General features: G+C 33.7%; 2 protein-coding genes and 1 non-coding gene across 3 annotated transcripts; 2 read left to right on the top strand and 1 right to left on the bottom strand.

The window, feature by feature from the left end:
* The first annotated feature begins 388 nt into the window (after window positions 1–388).
* TRNAA-AGC lies at window positions 389–461 on the top strand. The gene has a single exon. It is a non-coding gene; the product is annotated as a tRNA-Ala (tRNA).
* Window positions 462–923: 462 nt separating this feature from the next.
* Window positions 924–2,874, bottom strand: LOC113869099 (phosphoglycerate mutase-like protein AT74H). Its single transcript, XM_027505242.1, has 5 exons — window positions 2,169–2,874; window positions 1,899–2,018; window positions 1,608–1,821; window positions 1,446–1,526; window positions 924–1,327 (listed from the first exon to the last, which is right to left on the bottom strand). The coding sequence occupies exons 1-5, from the start codon at window positions 2,698–2,700 to the stop codon at window positions 1,222–1,224; spliced, it is 1,053 nt and encodes a 350-aa protein (XP_027361043.1). The 5' UTR covers window positions 2,701–2,874; the 3' UTR covers window positions 924–1,221.
* Window positions 2,875–9,897: 7,023 nt separating this feature from the next.
* LOC113870184 lies at window positions 9,898–11,400 on the top strand. The gene is made up of 3 exons (XM_027506782.1): window positions 9,898–10,195; window positions 10,433–10,823; window positions 11,109–11,400. Exons 1-3 carry the CDS (start codon window positions 9,898–9,900, stop codon window positions 11,398–11,400), a joined length of 981 nt encoding a protein of 326 aa, XP_027362583.1.
* The last annotated feature ends 7,808 nt before the right edge of the window (window positions 11,401–19,208 follow it).

Below are 19,208 nucleotides of genomic sequence, written 5' to 3'. Positions count from 1 at the left end.
ATTGCTAAGCTCTAGACATGCATGTAGATGTTAATATCTCTACATTTTATTTCATAATAAAGACTTATTTTGGCTTGGTTAATATAATTTAAAATAATAGATAATATTGTCCTTTCATTTTTAAAATTGGACAGATGTCACTCTCCCCCATCTATGCATAACAGTTGATGAAATATCGAACAAAATGTCAAGAAACAAAGGGAGCATGTCAACCTTTCTCATTTTATATTCGTGAAAATTTAGATTGAAAATATGGTAATTTGATTGATGTTTTTGTTTAATATCTATGACCTTGCTACTGAATTGAATCTTTACATTAAATTAAATAACAACAAAATACTTTTTTCCATTAAAATATATAAATTTTAAGTAGGTCTCAAATTACAATGGGGATGTAGCTCAGATGGTAGAGCGCTTGCTTAGCATGCGAGAGGTACGGGGATCGATGCCCCGCATCTCCAATTTTGATAGCTTATTGCTATAATTAGTGTACCTTTTAAAATAGCAGCATGAAACAAGGACAACAATTATGGCTAGCCCAGAAGCGCTCTGATGATTCTTTTTTTATTGGTCAATAGATTGACTTTAGCAAGGTCCACACCCATCGTGGATTATATATATATCATTATAAATCAATTTTTTAAGAAATATGATCACCTTTACCTTTTTATTACATTCGCAAATTAAATAATTATGTATTGAAGGCTTGTTCGTTTAAAGGCTTACGATTGCATTTTTCCTTCCACAATATCAGCGTCTAAATCCCTTAAAAATGCATAAAAACAGTGTCAGGGTTCTGTTATTTCCAAATAAATTGTATTTCCTTTTCGATTTTGCCGAAATGACAATGAAAAGTTTGGGTTTTCTAATTAGTTTAGGACGAAAGAAACATTGGTTAGAAGGATCTGTCAGCCTAAAGAATAGCAGAGAGGAAGAAATCTTTGTTAGTTTCAATGTTGGGAGTACCTGAGAAATTGCGTAGATATTTGTAGTCAACTTAGCCAACAAGCATTGCTTTACCAACTATATTACTATACAATAGCCATTCTAGGAAACTAACAAACTACTTAATCCTATCCAACCATCTATTAGGCATCAGCATTTACTTATTCCTTTATTTATTTTTGGGTACAACTTTTTCAACTCATCATTACGCTCACAGAATTTACTCAATGTGGTAATTTAACCGTTGAATATGACTCAGGTTGCATTAATTTCGGATCACCCTCCTTGTTCACATTTGCTTGTTGCTTCATTGAGGTGGGGAAAGAAGGAATTCACCATGGGACAATCATAATTTAGATCAGCAGGACTTGCAAATTTTTGCCTTCACGTGTATCAATTAGCAATGAGATGAGACATCCAAACCCAAAAGCCAAATTAGAAGCCTAGAAGATAGGAATTAAAAGGATCATGGATAAATAAAGACATAGTTGTTTTCTTACCACTCCTGATCAATTAGCATTTCATCAGTCAATCCAAACCGTCTTAACTCTTCTTCTTGGTGATGCGCCAGTAAGCTATACCTGTGTTTTCAATGCCTACTCATCAGTCTAGATTTGCATAAGCTATTCATTAATATGGAAACTAAATAAAGGTTGATGTACCTTCCACCATAACCCTTTTCCATGACAAGCATATCTCCGTTGCCCAAGTTGGTGAGACCCTCGAACTGTTGAACCGTCCACTTGTACCACCTCATCAGAAATACTCTCAGTGTTAGACCGTGCGACACGATCACCAAGTTCATCTCTGTTCTCCTCTTCCCAGGTGCCTGATACCGTCCGATATTGATGTCTGTTCTCAGCGTTTCTCTGAATCCTTGTACCATTATCATATATACATCAGTTCTCTCAACTTAACTTTTCAAGTTTCCATTCCCAAAAGCACTTTTTTACCTGTGATTCTATCATATACATCAGCCGCCGATTCTCCATCTGGAAATCTGTAAAAGAAACGACCGTATAGCTTGCGTAACGCTTTTTCCACTCGCATCTTTTCTCTGTTTTGAAAATTCCCTTTTTCAATGAATAAATCAGGAAATTAGTAGTGAACTCAACTGGAAACATGATACTGGTGAGCAGAACTTAAATAACACGCTCATTTTCATATTTTAATCAAAATGGGAATTATAACAAAAACTACGGAAAGGCCAAAGTTGTTAATACCGAAATCTTGTTCTCGAATGCGAGGCTCTTCTCTGAAGCCAGCGATTCTGGAGCGTTCAAAGGGACGAGCGAGGCTCTGCAACGTTTCGAGGGTCCTTCTGTATGGGGATACATAGAAGTAAATTTGCCAATTTTCGTCACCGTCTTTCTCAATCATCTTCTTGATTCTGTGGCCACATTCCTCTGCTTGGGCCTTGCCTTTGTCAGTGAGGGCTATCTTGGGATCGGGTATTCTGGTGTACACGCTCTCATCCACGTTTCCTTGGCTCTCTCCGTGCCTAACCAGGATTATTCTTCGAGGCCTGGGTGGGACGAAGGGGGTGGAGGGTGCAGAGTTGATGAGAGGATTCTTCTCTGGAAATCTGGCATGGCCGTTGCTGTTTAGTTTGATGGGTTCTGTTTGGTTGTGGCAGCATTGGACTATTAAGGACGTGTTTGTGTTGGACTTGGAATTGGGTTTGGTTTGAAGTGGTTTTTGTTGAGATGAGGGGAGTGATGGATAATATGGGAGAGGCAGCACAGCCATGCCCATGGTTTGGTGGGTAATGGTTAATTACTTAATTTACGAGAAGCCGAAATGCAAATAATAAGCATGAATATAATGAAAAAAGAATATGCTTGTTGTAAGTTCCAATGGCACTTGGTCTCATTTTTCTGACTTCAAAAATGCTCATTGTGTGTTGCCATAGCTTCATTTTCACCCACCAACAAATAAGCAATTACAGCCTCAAGTGTCTAATGAGTGTTTGCGGTGGAGATGAATCAACGGTTCTCAACTGTTTTGGATGAGTGGGGATTAGACCCAGTCCCTCACCCTTATCATGGAATGACATATGGCACCACAGCTGCGGCTCCTTATTCTTTCTTTTGTTCTATTCTATGTTTCAGAAACCCAAATTTTATGTGAGTAAAATAATATTTCCTAGTTAGGAGGAACTTATTGGCATACATCACAATTTTAGTTACGTTTCTTTTTGGGTCATGGACCTCAACAGTGACTGCCCAATACGGTGAAAAAACAAACTAAGCTAATAGCTTCATGACCCACTATTGACTTTGTGTAATTATAGTAAAAAACTACTTTAGTTTGGGCCCTTGTTCAGTGCTTAGAGACTTTAACCGGATTTGACATATGGCTATTGGATTCGCTATCAGATCTTCCAAACAGGTAAGGCTTTTTCTAATCAGTGTGGCTCTGATTGCAAAGCAGATGGTGTATGTACATGGAGCAATGCACTACTTTTATTTATTTTTATCTGTTTTTCAAGAAAATATTTATTCTTATATATATATATATATATTATTTTTAATTTTTAAAACATATAAATTATTATTTTCTCATTATACTTTTATAAAAAGAGAAAAAATAATAGGGTACAAATATCAAAATAATAAATAAGAGAAATCAAATAACATATAAAAAATTATGAATGGTTTTAATACAAATGAGAACATCAATTATTTTTCATTCTTATGGGTTTGAAGATTAATTCACTATTCAAATTAATTTAAAGGTGAAATTAAGAGTTACTTTATCTGTTTTTTATATTTTGTACACTTAGGAGGATATAACATTTATTGAAAAACATAATTAATAGTTTTTTATTTATATTATTTTTAATATTTTAAGATGATTTTCACTATAATAGGAGTTTGATCTGAAAAGTGTTGAGTGGAGAACTTGTAAAAAGATTCACTAAATTGAAGTTGACCTCTATGGTTGGCTATCTAGTCCTCCACGTGATGCATGTGCATCTCTAGCCTTTGAAGTTACTCTATCATTACTGCCATGGATGTTTTGATGTGTAGGTGCTGATTTTGGTTAAGCTGGTGGAGGACCTCCTAGATCTTAGGGTTGTTCATTTCGGTTGATGCAATTTTTTTTTATCAATGGATGACTTAATCCTCTCAGAAGGTGCTACATCAACCCTATAAACACACATAAAGTAATGATAAGGACCAAAAACTCCAAAGATCTAGTGGCTTGGTTTGGATTTAGATTTGATGTAACATATTTTATGTTTATATTTAATGTTTTATTTTGATTAATAAACACTTTTTATATGCTTTATTTTTATATTTTTTTTTACCATTTTTTACTTATTTGAATAAATTGAGCCTATTACAAATAAATGCTTTAATTTCATATTTTCGGTTATTCTGACCTCTGATTACTTTTTTGGCCATAACTTTTTCTACAGATATCATTTTTGGCTGATTCTAGTTGCATTGGATTTTACACATCCAGGGTTTCAAAATGCATATATGGATCGCTGTATTTGAAGTTACTTTCAATTTTTTATAATTTTTTGAAGTTGAGACATATTTGCTGAATATTGTTACGAGATTGTATTTGAACCCTTATTATTTAATAATTGTATTTGAGCTTTTAGATATTATTGAGGCCTCCATTTTGGCCACTTAGTTTACCCTAATCAAAACTTATAAATAGACTAATAAGATTTTGAATTAGGGGAGGTGATTAGACACTTTGAGATTTTGAGATTTGGCCTAAATAAGAATATTTATTTTTACTTTCTCTTAAACTTTCTTGTTCTTTTTCTCATTCTTGCATGAGTTAAGCATTTTGATGGAAGGCTAAACATCTCGTTTAATCCACGGAGTCCAAATGCTATAATTCTAACTTGAGTTCTAAGCTAATTGCTCTGAGTTTATTCTTTTTTTCTCTCTAATTTCAGAATTTTTTATTGCGATCGTGATTGATTTTTCTGTTGTTAGATTTTAAATTAGGACTCAATTGATGCTCTAATTTGATAATTAATGTGAATTAAGTTAAATGATTATTTGATTTAATTTGTAACTCTATTCAATTAGGTTATTCAATTGAATTAATAATTGAATTTGATGATTGTTCAAACGTGGATTTAAATTTTTAGATACTGGATAGTAAGAGTTACACGTAATTGGTATTCTGTGAATTGATATTTCTTAATTCATTTTTTACTCACTTTAATTCTGTTCGTAATTTAATTTAATTAATTGCAATTTTTAAAATCCCAAAAACCTTATTTGCATTTTTTAAAAGAAAACCTAAAATTAAATTTGACTGAGAATGTGTCTCCATGAATTGACCTAGGTTTGACTCTATACTACAAAATCTTTAGAAAACTTAGTTGTTTTGATAACGACTCGGCAATTGTCTATCAAATTGGCGTCGTTATCGGGGACGCATTGTCGATTTTGATTCATTTTAGGGTTTAGTATTGCGTTTTCACTTTCTAATTTGTAATTTTATTTTTGTCTTTGTTTCGTTTCTGTTTCTATTGCTGCGATTCAATATTCTTATTTATTTGTTTTATAGAGTGTGTTTAATTTCAATTTTTGTCAATTTGTTTTTGTTTCATTAAATTTTGTTGTTTTAGTGCATTTTGAATTTTGGATTTATATTTTATATTTTATATTTTTTAAATATTAGATTAATAGCGTATTGTTATAGAATTGCATGATTTGCAGAGATTTTGTGTAGATCTCATAGAGATAAGGAGCAGCGAACAAGGATCCCTCAAATTTAGTTTAGATTCATTTTTTAAAAAAATGAAATTTAAAATTTAAATTATTTTTAAATTTAAATTTTAAATTATAGTTAAGATTTGATTAGATTAGATTTAGTTTGTTTTGGGGTTAAAGATAGGATTAGTTTTTTTTAGATAGATTAGTTTTAAATTTAAATTTTGAAAAAAAAACAAACTTTATCTAATCAATTTTTAAATTTAAATTTTGATTTTTTTATTTATTTAAAAAAATTTATTTTGAAAATAAAATTTAATTAATATTTTTCTAAAAAATAAAATAAAAAAATAAAATAAAAAAATAAACTAAAGTAATTTCAATTTCTATTTTTTTTATCGCATTTTCTATTGTAATTTATTTAGTTGAATTTTATTTTTATTTTTTTCCTTGCACATTTTTATTATTTGATTTGTATAAGATTTGTTTGTTTCCTCACATACCACTAATCATGCATAATATGGGCGATGTCCTATACCTGAGTCTGAGTAAACTTTAGGTTTAGTAGAGTTGTGTAATGATTACAATTTGGATGAACGTCCTGTTTGTCTATCACAAGAACTTCAGCTAGAGCTTATCTTATCTATATAAGTCCTTTCATCTAGTAAACTACCTACTGATTGAGGATAACTTTATGAAATAGATTTTAACTCTAGTGACCTTCTATCTTTATGCTTACAAACTACTCAAGGTAAGAATGCATGTTGTAACTCATTAGGTTAAAATTCTAGGAGTGATAGAACATTGTGGGAGCATATTCTTATATTATATCACTATATTTTTTTATTATTATTTTGTGAGTTGCGAAAATTATTGATATTATATTATTCATTTTACCCGCGATGCTCCTCAAAATCACAAATTCTATCGTTTAGATCACTTTTCTAAATTTATTTTTATTTTATTTTCAATATTTTTTTATTTAAATTTTTATTTTATTTTTGATTTAGGACAAGAAAAAAAATCACAAAAAAAATAATTTTTTAAAAAAACAAATCTTAAAAATAGAAAATAGCACAATTAGGTTGACTTTGTTGATCCTGTTGACTTCGACCGATCTACTTCTTGGTGCATGACTAGAACCAATTCTGGTCAATTACTCGCATTTGATCTTGAGATTGAACACACTTGAAATAGGTTGAATAGACTTAAATTGGAAGGTAGTGTGCATAGTCATTGTAGTGATATCCTTGATAGTGTTGGTGTGCACTCTAATTGTGATCATTTTGACAGTATATCTGTGCATTTTGATATTATGACTAATAATTAACACGAAATAACTCTTAAAGAATTGGCTGCACTAGATGTCATATACCAACCATTAAGCATCCAATATCCTGATGTAGATGCTTCATTTGAGTTAAAATCCGGTCTAATCCATTTGTTATCTAAGTTTAATGGTGTGCAAGTGAAGATCCTCATAAGCATCTGAAGGAGTTTCACATAGTTTGCTCAATAATGAAGCCTCAAGGAGTTCCAGAAAATCACATTAAGTTGAAGGCCTTTCCATTCTCCTTAGATGGTGCAATGAAAGATTGGTTATATTACCTGCAGCCAGGGTTTGTCACTTGCTGGATAGACATGAAGAGTGTGTTCCTGGAGAAGTTCTTCCCTGCTTCCAAAGCAGCCACAATAAGAAAAAAGATTAGTGGCATTAGACAGTTCAGCCAAGAAAGCCTCTATAAGTACTGGGAGAGATTCGAGAAGCTATGCACAACGTGTCCACACCATCAGATCAGTGACTAGCTAGTTATTCAGTACTTCTATGAAGGCCTTGCTCCAATGGAGAAGAGTATGCTTGATGCAGTAAGTGGTAGAGCTCTCGTGGACAAGACACCATCTGTAGCTAGAGCACTGATTGACAACATAGCACAGAACTCTCAACAGTTTAATACAAGAGCCATGGCACCAATGAGAGAGGTGCATAATGTGCAGCAACCAAACCATATGGTAGCAAATTCTAGCAGACTTGAGAGCAGAATTGAGGAGCTTACTACTTTCGTGAGACAGCTAGCTGTTGCGCAACAAACTGTTCTACAAGGAGGGGTGACTAGAGACTGTCATATTTGTTTCTTCATAGAGCACACTTCAGATTGTTGTCCTTTGTTACATGATGGTAGCCAACAAGAGCAATGTACAATTCCAACAGAATGTCAATGCCTCTATTCAAGACCTGCAGACACAGATTAACCAACTTGCTACCACTGTAAACCAGTTCAAGTCTCAAGGTTTTAAACAACTCTCTTCTCAACCAGAGGTTAATCCCAGAAATGTGACTGCCGTAATATTGAAGAGTGGGAAGGAGCTGTCAGGCAACCAGAAAGATGAAGAGGCACAAGATGATGTGGAGACAGAGAAGCAGCAAAACACAGAACAACAAACTACCTTTAGCAGTTCAAAAATTATGCAGAAACCACCTGTTCCCTTTCTGAACAGAGTGGTCAAGCCAAGGCCACTAACAAACTTTGATAAGGAGCTTTTTGAGACATTCAGAGGAGTAAAAGTGAACATTCCACTGCTGGATGCGATAAAACAAATTCTAAAATATGCAAAGTTCCTTAAAGAGTTGTGCACTAACAAGAGGAGACTAAAAGGGGATGAAAGAGTCAGCATGGGAAGAAATGTGTCAGCCCTCATACAGCCCAATATGCCGCAGAAGTGCAAGGATCCTGACACTTTTATTGTCCCTTGCACTATTAGAAATTTCACCTTCAGCAATGCATTACTTGATCTTGGTGCTTCCATAAACGTGATGGCTATATCAATCTACAGGTCTTTAAGCCTCGACTCTCTGAAGCAAACTAGTGTAGTCATTCAATTGGCAAATAGAAGCACTGCATTTCCTATAGGAGTAGTGGAGGACGTGTTGATGAGAGTGGATAAGCTGATATTCCCTGCATATTTTTACATTCTGGACATGGTAGAAGAGTCTAGCATGCCTACACTGATCCTTGGAAGATCTTTCCTGAAAACAGCGAGAAGAAAGATTGATGTGCACTCAGAAATTCTATCCATGGAGTTTGGAGACGATGTTGTGTAGTTCAACATCTTTGACGATATTGTGCATAGTGCATTTTATATAGATATTATTAATGTTTTAATTGAGAAGTTTTGTATTGATTTTTCTAATATTTCTAGTTGTACATGCACTGTAGGAGATTTGTGTAAAATTTGTGCTGAAATAGATTCATATTTAATAGCTGATGATGTTTCATGTGATGCAGCAGCAGGTTTGGAAAGCTCTAGCTTGATTACAGCAAATACACATACCCCTGAACCTGCTTAGATACATGCTGCAGAATTAGACTTTTGCACGAGGACATTTCCCTCTATTATGCAGCCACCTGCACTTGAACTGAAGCCTCTGCCCAAGCACTTGGAGTATGTATTTTTAGAGGCTGATAACAAGCTGCCAGTGATCATTTCAGCAGATTTGGATGCTGCACAAAAGGAGAAGTTGTTGCAAACTTTACCAACCCACATAAAAACAATTGGGTGGACTTTGGCAGACATTCCAGGAATTATCCCATCCACTTGTATGCACAAAATTCTGCTGGATAAAGATGCAAAACCTGTGAGACAGCCCCAAAGAAGGCTGAATTCCACCCTCTTGGAGGTGGTGAAGAAAGAAGTTGGCAAACTGTTAGCTGCTGACATGATATACCCAATCTCTGATAGAGAATGAGTGAGTCTGATTCATGTTATACCCAAGAAGACCGGCAGAATAGTCACAAAGAACCAATTTGATGAATTGATTCTGATCAAAATTCAGAATGGGTGGCGAGTCTGTATTGATTATAGGAAGCTAAATCAGGCGACTCGGGACTATTTTTCCCTGCCTTTTATTGATAAGATCTTGGAGCGGATAGAAAGAAAATTTCATTACTGCTTTCTAGACAGATTTTTTGGTTACTTTTAAATACACATAGCCCCAGAGGATCTGCATAAAACTACCTTCACTTGTCTTTTTGGTACCTTTGCTTATAGACGGATGCCATTTGGACTGTGTAATGCACCTGACACTTTTCAAAGGTGTATGATGAGTATATTTGCGGACTTTCTAGAGACCTCACTTGAAGTTTTCATAGACAACTTTACTGTTTATGAGTCTTTGTTTAATACATGTTTAGATAGCTTATCTAGGGTATTAGATAGGTGCATATAGTTCAATTTAGTTTTAAATTATGAGAAATGTCATTTTATGGTGACTAAAGGGACTGTACTAGGGCATGTAGTGTCAAGTAGAGGTATTGAGACTGATAGAGCCAAGATTGATGTAATTGTTTCTTTACCTTACCTTACTTCTATGAAAGAAGTGCACTCTTTTCTTGACCATGCAGGTTTCTATAGGAGCTTCATCAAGGATTTTAGCAGAATTGCGTCCCCATTATCTACCTTTTTGCAGAAAGATACTAATTTACTCTTTGATCAGACTTGGAAGGACACTTTTGATGAGCTGAAGAGGCGCCTCACTTATACTCCTATCATTCAACCTCTGAGTTAGGAGATTCCATTCAAGCTTATGTGTGATGTTTCGAACTTTGCAGTTGGTGCTGTCCTTGGTTAAAAAGTGGAGAAGCAACACCATGTCATAGCCTATGCTTCTCAAAAATTGGATAAAGCAGAAGCAAACTACACCATTACAAAAAAAGAACTTTTAGCCATTCTTTTTGCTTTAGATAAATTTCGTTCATATTTACTTGGCTCTAAAGTAATTGTTTTCCCTGATCATGTAGCTTTGAGGTACTTGCTTAAGAAGTCAGATTCTAAACCGAGACTAATTCGTTGGATGTTTCTTCTGCAAGAGTTTGACATTAAGATCAGAGATAGAAGTGGTGTAGAAAACTTAGTGGTAGACCATTTAAGCAAAATTCAGCAGGCACTAGAGGATCTCCCTATTAAAGACACCTTTCTAGAGGAGCAACTTTATCACATTGGAGGGCATGATCCTTGGAATGCAGACTTGGTGAATTATTTGTCTGCCAAAGAGATTTCTACATACTTTTCCAAAGCTCAAACTGCCAAGCTGAAGAGTGATTTCAAGTACTACATTTGGGATGATCCATACTTATGGAAGATGTGCAGTGACAAGATTATTAGACAATGTGTGCCCAAACCTGAATTCTAGTTTGTGCTTAGATTTTGTCATTCCTTGACTTGTGGTGGACACTTTGGACCTCAACGTATAGCCCGAAAGATTTTAGATTCTAGACTATATTGGCCTACAATGTTCCGGGATGCACACAACTTTTGTAAGACATGCAAGTGATGCCAAATGACTAGAAACATTTCGCGCCAGAATGAGATGCCCTAACTACCTCTCCTTTTCTGAGAGGTGTTTGATGTATGGGGCATAGATTTTATGGGTCCCCTTCCTATTTCATTTGGCTATACCTATATTTTTTTTGGCAGTGGCTATGTCTACAACTGGGTGGAGGCAAAGGCTATTCGTACTGATGATGCTTGTGTTGTAGATTTTGTGAAGTCACATATTTTCTGCAGGTTTGGACTTCCCATAGCATTAATCAGTGACCAGAGATCACATTTTTGCAATTGTACAATGGCTGCTTTACTTCGAAAGTTTGAGGTTATGCATAAAGTTTCTACACCATACCACTCTCAGACTAACGGACAAGCGAAGATCTCTAATTGGAAAATAAAGGAAATCTTGGAGAAGACTGTCCAATCCAATAGAAAGGATTAGAGTCTACGCTTAAGGGAAGCTTTGTGGGCTTACAAAACTGCCTGCAAAACACCCATAAGAATGTCTCCTTATTCGGGTGTTTTTGGCAAGGCATGTCATCTACTAGTAGAAGTGGAGCATAAGACATTCTGGGCAATCAAGCAATGTGACCTAGATATAAAGGCAGCTAGCTCACATAACAAGCTTCAATTACAAGAGTTGGAGAAGATTCGTAGAGAAGCATATGAGAACTCCAACATCTACAAAGAACGCACCAAGGCTTTTCATGATAAGCTAATAGGGCGTAAAGAGTTATACATTAGTGACAAAGTCCTCTTATATAATTCTAGACTTAAGTTGATGCCCGGTAAATTGAGATCTAGGGGGGATGGTCCCTTTCTTGTTATTAATATTTTTCCTTATGGTGTTGTTGAACTTTAGGATATGGGATTGCAAAGGAGCTTCAAGGTTTAATGGGCATCGGCTCAAGGTTTTTCATGAGAGCTTGGTTCATTCACTTGATTTGATAAGTTCATTTGTCAATTTGAAGTGTAAGGATTGATTTCCATTCTAGCCATGATATTTGAATTTAATGGGCTTTGTACATAACCTAATTTGTTTTAGGTCCCTTATAGTTTGATTTTGTGATTTGCCCCGGAGGGCAAAATCTTAAGTGTAAGGGAATTTGATGTAATATATTTTATATTTACATTTAATATTTTATTTTGATTAATAAACACTTTTCATTTGCTTTATTTTTATATTTTTTTACTATTTTCTACTTATTTGAATAAATTGGGCCTATTACAAATAAATGCTTTAATTTCGTATTTTCGGTTATTCTGACCTTTGACTACTCTTTTGGTCATAACTATTTCTACAGATATCATTTTTGGCTGATTCTAGTTGCATTGGATTTTACACATCCAAGGCTTCAAAATGCATCTATAGATTACTGGATCTGGAGTTATTTTTGATTTTTTATGATTTTTTTTAAGCTGAGGCCTGCATTTTGACCACTTAATTTACCCTAATCAAAACCTATAAATAGACTAATAAGGTTCTGAATTAGGGAGATGATTAGACACTTTGAGATTTTGAGATTTGGCCTAAATAAGAATCTTTATTTTTACTTTCTCTCAAACTCTCTCGTTCTTTTCTCATTCTTGCATGGGTTAAGCGTTTCAATGGAAGGCTAAACATCTCGTTCAATCCCCAGAATCCAAACACTGTAATTTTGACTTAAGTTCTACGCTAATTGCTCTGAGTTTGTTCTCTTTTTCTCTCTAATTTCAAAATTATTTATTGCAATTGTGATTGACTTTTCTGTTGTTAGATTTCAAATTAGGACTCGATTGATGCTCTAATTTGATAATTAATACCAATTTAGTTAAATGATTATTTGATTTAATTCATAACTCTATTCAATTAGGTTATTCGATTGAATTAATAATTGAATTGAGTGATTGTTCGAACACAGATTTAAATCTTTAGATACTAGATAGTAAGAGTTACACGTAATTGGTATTCTGTGGATTGATATTTCTTAATTCATTTTTTACTCACTTTAATTCTATTCGTAATTTAATTTGATTAATTACAATTTTCAAAACCCTAAAAACCTTAATTGTATTTTTTAAAAGAAAACGTAAAATTGAATTTGACTGAGAATATGTCTCTAGACCTAGGTTTGACTCTATACTATAAAATCTTTAGAAAACATAGTTGTTTTGATAGCAACTCGGCAATTGTCTATCAGGGTTCCTTCCAGCCTGTGATCATAAACTAGTAGAGCTCCTTTGAAATTACCGTTACTATGTCCACACAACAACAACACGTGATGCAGAACAATAAGTAGTAAGTAGCAGCACGACATGTTCAAATCTGAAATGTTTTTGATTGGTGACAGTGATACTAATGTTGAATCGGGATAAAAAAAACAACTAAGTTTCCCTAAATTTTGCAATATAGAGTTCAACTTAGGTCGATTGATAGAGATACAATTCAGTTTTCTTTTCACTTTAGTTTTGTTTATTGAAATACAAATTGCACAAGTTATTGTTTGGGAATTTTTTTACCAGTTTAAGGAAAATATAGAAGTATCTAACAAAGTATAAAAACATCGATCCACAGATCCTCATAAACATGCAATACAGATTATCACAATAGCTTAAAATTCAAATATGAAATTGAACAACAATCAGTGCAATTAAACAATTCAATCAAATAGTAAATCAAACCAATCTACGAATTAAATTGAAATATCACCCCACTAATTCATTAAAATCAATCAAATTAAGCTATCAATCAATTACCTAATTCAGTGTTTAACTCACAAAAATGCATATCATAATCATGATTAACAAATCCAAAATTAAAAGAAAAAGAATAAAATTAAATTTGATGATTGTGAAACAAAACTCAAACTATAATTTGTATGATCTTAGGAACTATGAAACGATTCAGGAGTTCACCTTCTATAGCAGTGAAATTCATGATTACAAAGAAAAGCATAATGAAGATTCAAAGGAAACAGAAGAAGAAATATTAAAAAGAGGAGAACCCTAGAGTTGAGTCTTGAAATTCACTCTCAAAGCTCGCTCTATCGCTCTAAGAGTGTGGAAAAGGAAAAAAATAATAAATGTCTCAAAAAATCTGAGTTTCTGACTATTTATAACTTTTTGTGCTTCTGGTGTAATTACTTTTTGCCCAAAAAGTGGTTACGTGTATAGTGTACAGCACTGAAGTAGACACTTTTCATGATAAAAGTGACTATGTGCAAAGACTTTTGCATAATAAGCTTCAGTTGTGACCACTTTTGACATAAAAAGTAACTATGTGTAGGATAACTCTTCAACTAAGCTTCTTTAACTTTTTATCCTAATAATGACATCAAAAGTAGCTACGCGTAACACGTTCTTACTTCAAAGTCTATGTAGTGTTCATTCTTGACCTTCAAAGTAGCTACGTGCGCTAGATATTCCCTTCCCAAGCCTCTAATGTGACTACCTTTAACATTGAAAGTACTTACATTCAACATATTTGACTCCCTAATTCTCTAGAATGCTTACTTTTTGCACTGAAAGTGACTACGTCCATTTATCAATTGATTTTTAGACCTCTAAAATTTTCACTTTTTGCACCCAAAGTGATTACATTAGACCCCTTTTACCTCTTAAAGCTTCTAATTCATGTGTTTCTCTTGAAATTTCCTGCAAACTAATTCAATCAATCAACATTTACAGAAAAATTCTATTCAATTTAAATAGATTGGGTTACTAAAATAAATTTTAAATTATTTGAACAATTATATATTTTGGTGAGATTTTCATCTTTCAAATTACACTTTCCTATTAAAAAGATAAAACTAACTAAAAATCCAACAAAATATAAATTCATCAATTGGCACTATGTTGGCTAGTACGAAGGTCCACCACATCTGAGTAAGGGATTTCATGATCTCTTTCAAGATTTTGAGTACTTTGCGTGATAGATTTACTTCATATGATCTACAAGCACAAAGTCTGGGCTATCTTATGATCACTAAAGTCGCTTAATTGCCTTTTCATCCATAGATATGTGCAACGGTACGTTACTCAAGAACCACATAGGATTTCCTAAAAATTTATTGATCGCATTTCTATCACATGGCACCTAGTGTCCACAAACTTTAGACCTCCTATCTATTACACCTATTTGGGTAGGCCAATCATTTGCATAGAACTCTTTCACAATTGCTGGGTCAAATTTAGGCATATTCTCATGAAAATTAGGAAACTCACCTAGACCTAGGATGACCTTCCTCTCTGGGATGAAGGACCATTTTTGGATAGTCTTATAATGCTTTTGCCTTTCTAGACTAAACTCTCATTTTAGTCCTCGAGAGAGTTTGAGTCCAGCATTTTAGTCTTTGAAAAATTTAAAATGTCATGTTAGTCTCAAACTTCCTTCTCCATCATTTATTTTAGTCCCTAGACTCAGACTTCGTTAAAAAACATTAAGAGAGAGTTGACTTATCACATTAAGTGTCATGTCAAATGTCTAGGTGGCAAGAAATGACGTCATTTGGGAAATAAACGTAATAAAACACATTTAATTGTAAAAGTAGAGTTGTTCTGGTAACATGAATTTGGATGATATTATAGCATATACACTTAGGGTTCTTCACAAATATAATCTTAGATCTCAAATTATTATACTCTCTAACAATAAAGGAGAAATGCCCCTTCATATCGCTGCTAGGTATGGACAGTACAACATCACAAGGTTACTAATTGAACATGCCAAGCCTTTTCTTCTTGACATTAAGCATGAGATAGGAGCAGACATGAATTACATTAGAGCCAAAAATTGCGATGGGAACATTGCATTATATGAAGCACTACGTAATCATCACATTAATGTAGTCAAGGTTTTGCTACAAATAGATCCTCGTTATTCCAAATCTACTAATAAGGCCCCAAAATTAGAACGGCACTGCATCTTGTCAGAACAAATCGAGGGTTCCTGCACTTTTAAAGTGATGGCACTATTGGAGTTTCTTGGTGGGTTAAATTAGCAAACTCTGAAATTATTGGATCTGAGTGGTAATAACATTTCTCCTCCTTTGCTTGAGTTTAGGAATGGCTTGAAACTTGTTGTTGTAGGGAATCCTTTATTCAATGGTGGCTCTAAAGTTCCTTCCTCATGGGCAACAACCCTTCAACCAAAGTCATGCAAAAACAATGTTATTTTAAATTATTAACGGTGTTTTGCCACGTTCATTTCCTAAATGATGTTGTTTCTTGCCACCTACATATCTGACATGACACTTAACATGATAAGTCAGCTCTCTATTATTGTTCCTTAGTGGAGTATGAGTCTAGAACTAAAATGAATGACAAAGGAGGAAGTTGGAGACTAATGTGATATTTTTAAATTTTCAGGGACTAAAATGCTGGACTCAAACTCTTTCAAGGACTAAAATGAGGATTTAGTCTGCCTTTCTACATCGTTGAAGAGGTTTCTGTTTAGTGGGCTCTCATCCCCACCCTCAGATGATCTTGTTCTCGACCTTTTTCCATAAGCTTTGAACATTGCAGGCTTATTTTCGCCATTTAAAGCTTTCTTACCCATTCTTGAAGACAACAAAATACTTCTCAGAAATTCAAAATTAACCACTATATCAATGACCTTGATGCATATATGACAATGATGTAGACTAGGATTCCAAGAAAACCAAATTACCAATGTAAGATTCCTTACTAAGCAACTACGAGAAAGACTTATATATGCTCATGTGCAATAATTTACAATTAAAACTTAAGTGTTTTAACCAAATGTTTACCATGTATCATGTAGAATGCAATTACAAAACAATCAATAATATTGTATATGCAGGCATATGATTGTCATTGGGACTTAAACATTATATCTGTGGTTTCTTCAATTGACGTTCACCCAACACTATAAACAACTCCAAAATTGCAAGGAAAATTAGCTAGAAGTACATAGCATAGTATTAGCAATTTGACAAACACTTGGTGGGAAATCATAGGATTTTCACATGTACCCATTCCTATGAATCTCAACAAACTATTATTTTAGAGCAAATGGGAAAGAACTTTGAAACACACAACAAACATCCACAGTAAAACAAAACAAAAAGTAAGTAAAATTATGAACAATGTACCTTGGTAGTAGTTAGGTTGAGGAGGATAAAGAAGGGAGAAAATATTTGGATGAGAGAACAAAAGAGAATAAGAGTGATGGAGGTTGAGGGAGGATGCTCTGGGACTTTTGAGGGAGTGGGAAGTTTTGTTTTTGTTTATTTAACAAATAAGCCCCTTTCTCTTTGAAAAAAAAAAAATATTGCAACTTCTCGCTAAGTGAGACATTTTTGCTTTAGTGAGAATGGTCCAAAAAGATTCCTCCTTTAATTTTTGAATTCTAGCATGAGCGAGAGCATTTTTGCTCCAGAGGCTCTAGCTTCAGGCTTTTAAATTCTTGCTTAAGTGACATGATTCTTGTGTGAGCAAGAATGGTCCAGAGACTCCCCTTTCAAATTCATGAATTTTGGCTTAAACGAAATTATCATAAACAAATTATTCCCCTTTTATTGATATTCTCACTTAAACGAAGGATTTTCGCTTAAGCAAAAATACTCCAGAAATCACCCGTTCAATCTCTTTAATTCTCTCGAAATTAAGTGTAGTTTTGCTTGAGCGAGAATTGGACAATTTTTTCTATTTAAAATTCTTTTAAATGTCATGGACTAAGCTTTTAACCCTTTGAATCATATAAAACACACAAGACACATGAAACAATGATTGTAACACTGAAATGATATGCAGAGATAATTATCCTAAATGTTATGAATAATCATAGCTAAAAATACCTTGAACAACTACACAAAAAGAAGAGACATTAATTGACTTGCAAATTAAAAGACTGGGCTGGAGCTTTTGTTTAACATCTTAAGTTTGACGCTTGATAATTTAGGGGGTCATCCAAGTGAATCAAAGTGGTGAGTCTAACTTACCACCAAAGTATAGGAGTGCTCAATGATTTTACACCCGTACGAAACCAGCATCACCGCTGCAATAAAATTGATCAGAAATTGAGTCGATTCGGTAGTAGATTTTATTAGGTGAAAGTGACAGTTATGATTAGGTATAAGAGGTCAGTTTCTAGTCAAGAATATAAATTTCGTCGGCACTCGAAATAGATCGAAATTGATTGGGCATTATATTTTTACAATAATAAATTTGGGTTAGGCTTAATAAAAGTAATACAACACTGCAAATCACACAACAATCTATTAGATATCTAGCCAGCCCTAAATTTTTAAGTCCAGACCTCAAACTGAAAACCCTAGAAGTGTTATTCTTTCTCCTTTTTCTCATTATTGTATTTTTACTTCTGTGCTGCTAAGATGCTCTGTTAGGATTTTTGATTTTTTTCATCTTCCTCTTCAAGGTTGGCTTCCAATAACACTTTTGAATCATTCCTTTTTGTTTCTCTCTATATTCATTTGTAAAGGAAATTTCTTTTTCCCTCAAACTCTGAATGATCTTTATTTCTTTCGATTTTGTACATATTTTGCTAATTTTGATATTTTCTCATCTTGGATCTACAACCTCTACTCTGAGTGAGGTGAATTTTGTATAATATTTGGTATGTGCTGTTGCATCTATTTATCTATGTCTAAATTTTTGTCATGTTCATTGTTCCCTGGAATAAAGTTCTGGTTGTATATGCATCCCAAGGTTTAGTTAGTGTAGCTTGTCATTTGGCTACGATTCTTTATTTTTTGTCTGTTTCTCACAGGGCATTTACTTTTTGCGCTATCCAGTGTAGGATTTCTTAAGATAGAACAAAATTGGAAAGCTTTTATGGCAAGTGTTTGGCATCAGTGTTGCAACTTTGTGCCTTTTTAGGGTTCCTGAACATAAAGAAATTATGCTGAATTCCTTTAAACTGGCATATCTCACTCTTGGTTTACATCAATTGACTGTGATTGTGGGTGTTATTTATATATGTAGTCAGATTTCAACCACAAATTCATATTCTTGTGTATATTCTTTCTACAATTTTTTCTTTTTAATGTTTCTTGGAGAGTTTAATGTTGCTGACTCGTTCAGCTTCAAAAATACTCAAAGAAATAAAACATTTCATGCCAAATTTAGACATAGATAAATGGTTATATTTCTTCATTTGGAATGAATCCTTATTATGATAGTATGGTAAACTTTAAACTGGATTACTAGTATCACTTTAGATACTGGTGTATGATTTAAATTAATATTTTATCATTGCTATGTTAGATATTCTTATTCTTCATGTTTTAA

This window comes from Abrus precatorius, unplaced genomic scaffold (assembly GCF_003935025.1).
Source record: "Abrus precatorius isolate BTA unplaced genomic scaffold, Abrus_2018 Scaffold6, whole genome shotgun sequence".
In the NCBI taxonomy this organism is placed as follows: domain Eukaryota; kingdom Viridiplantae; phylum Streptophyta; class Magnoliopsida; order Fabales; family Fabaceae; genus Abrus; species Abrus precatorius.
Note: the sequence above shows the minus strand (reverse complement) of the source record. Positions and strands in the feature narration are given on the sequence as shown.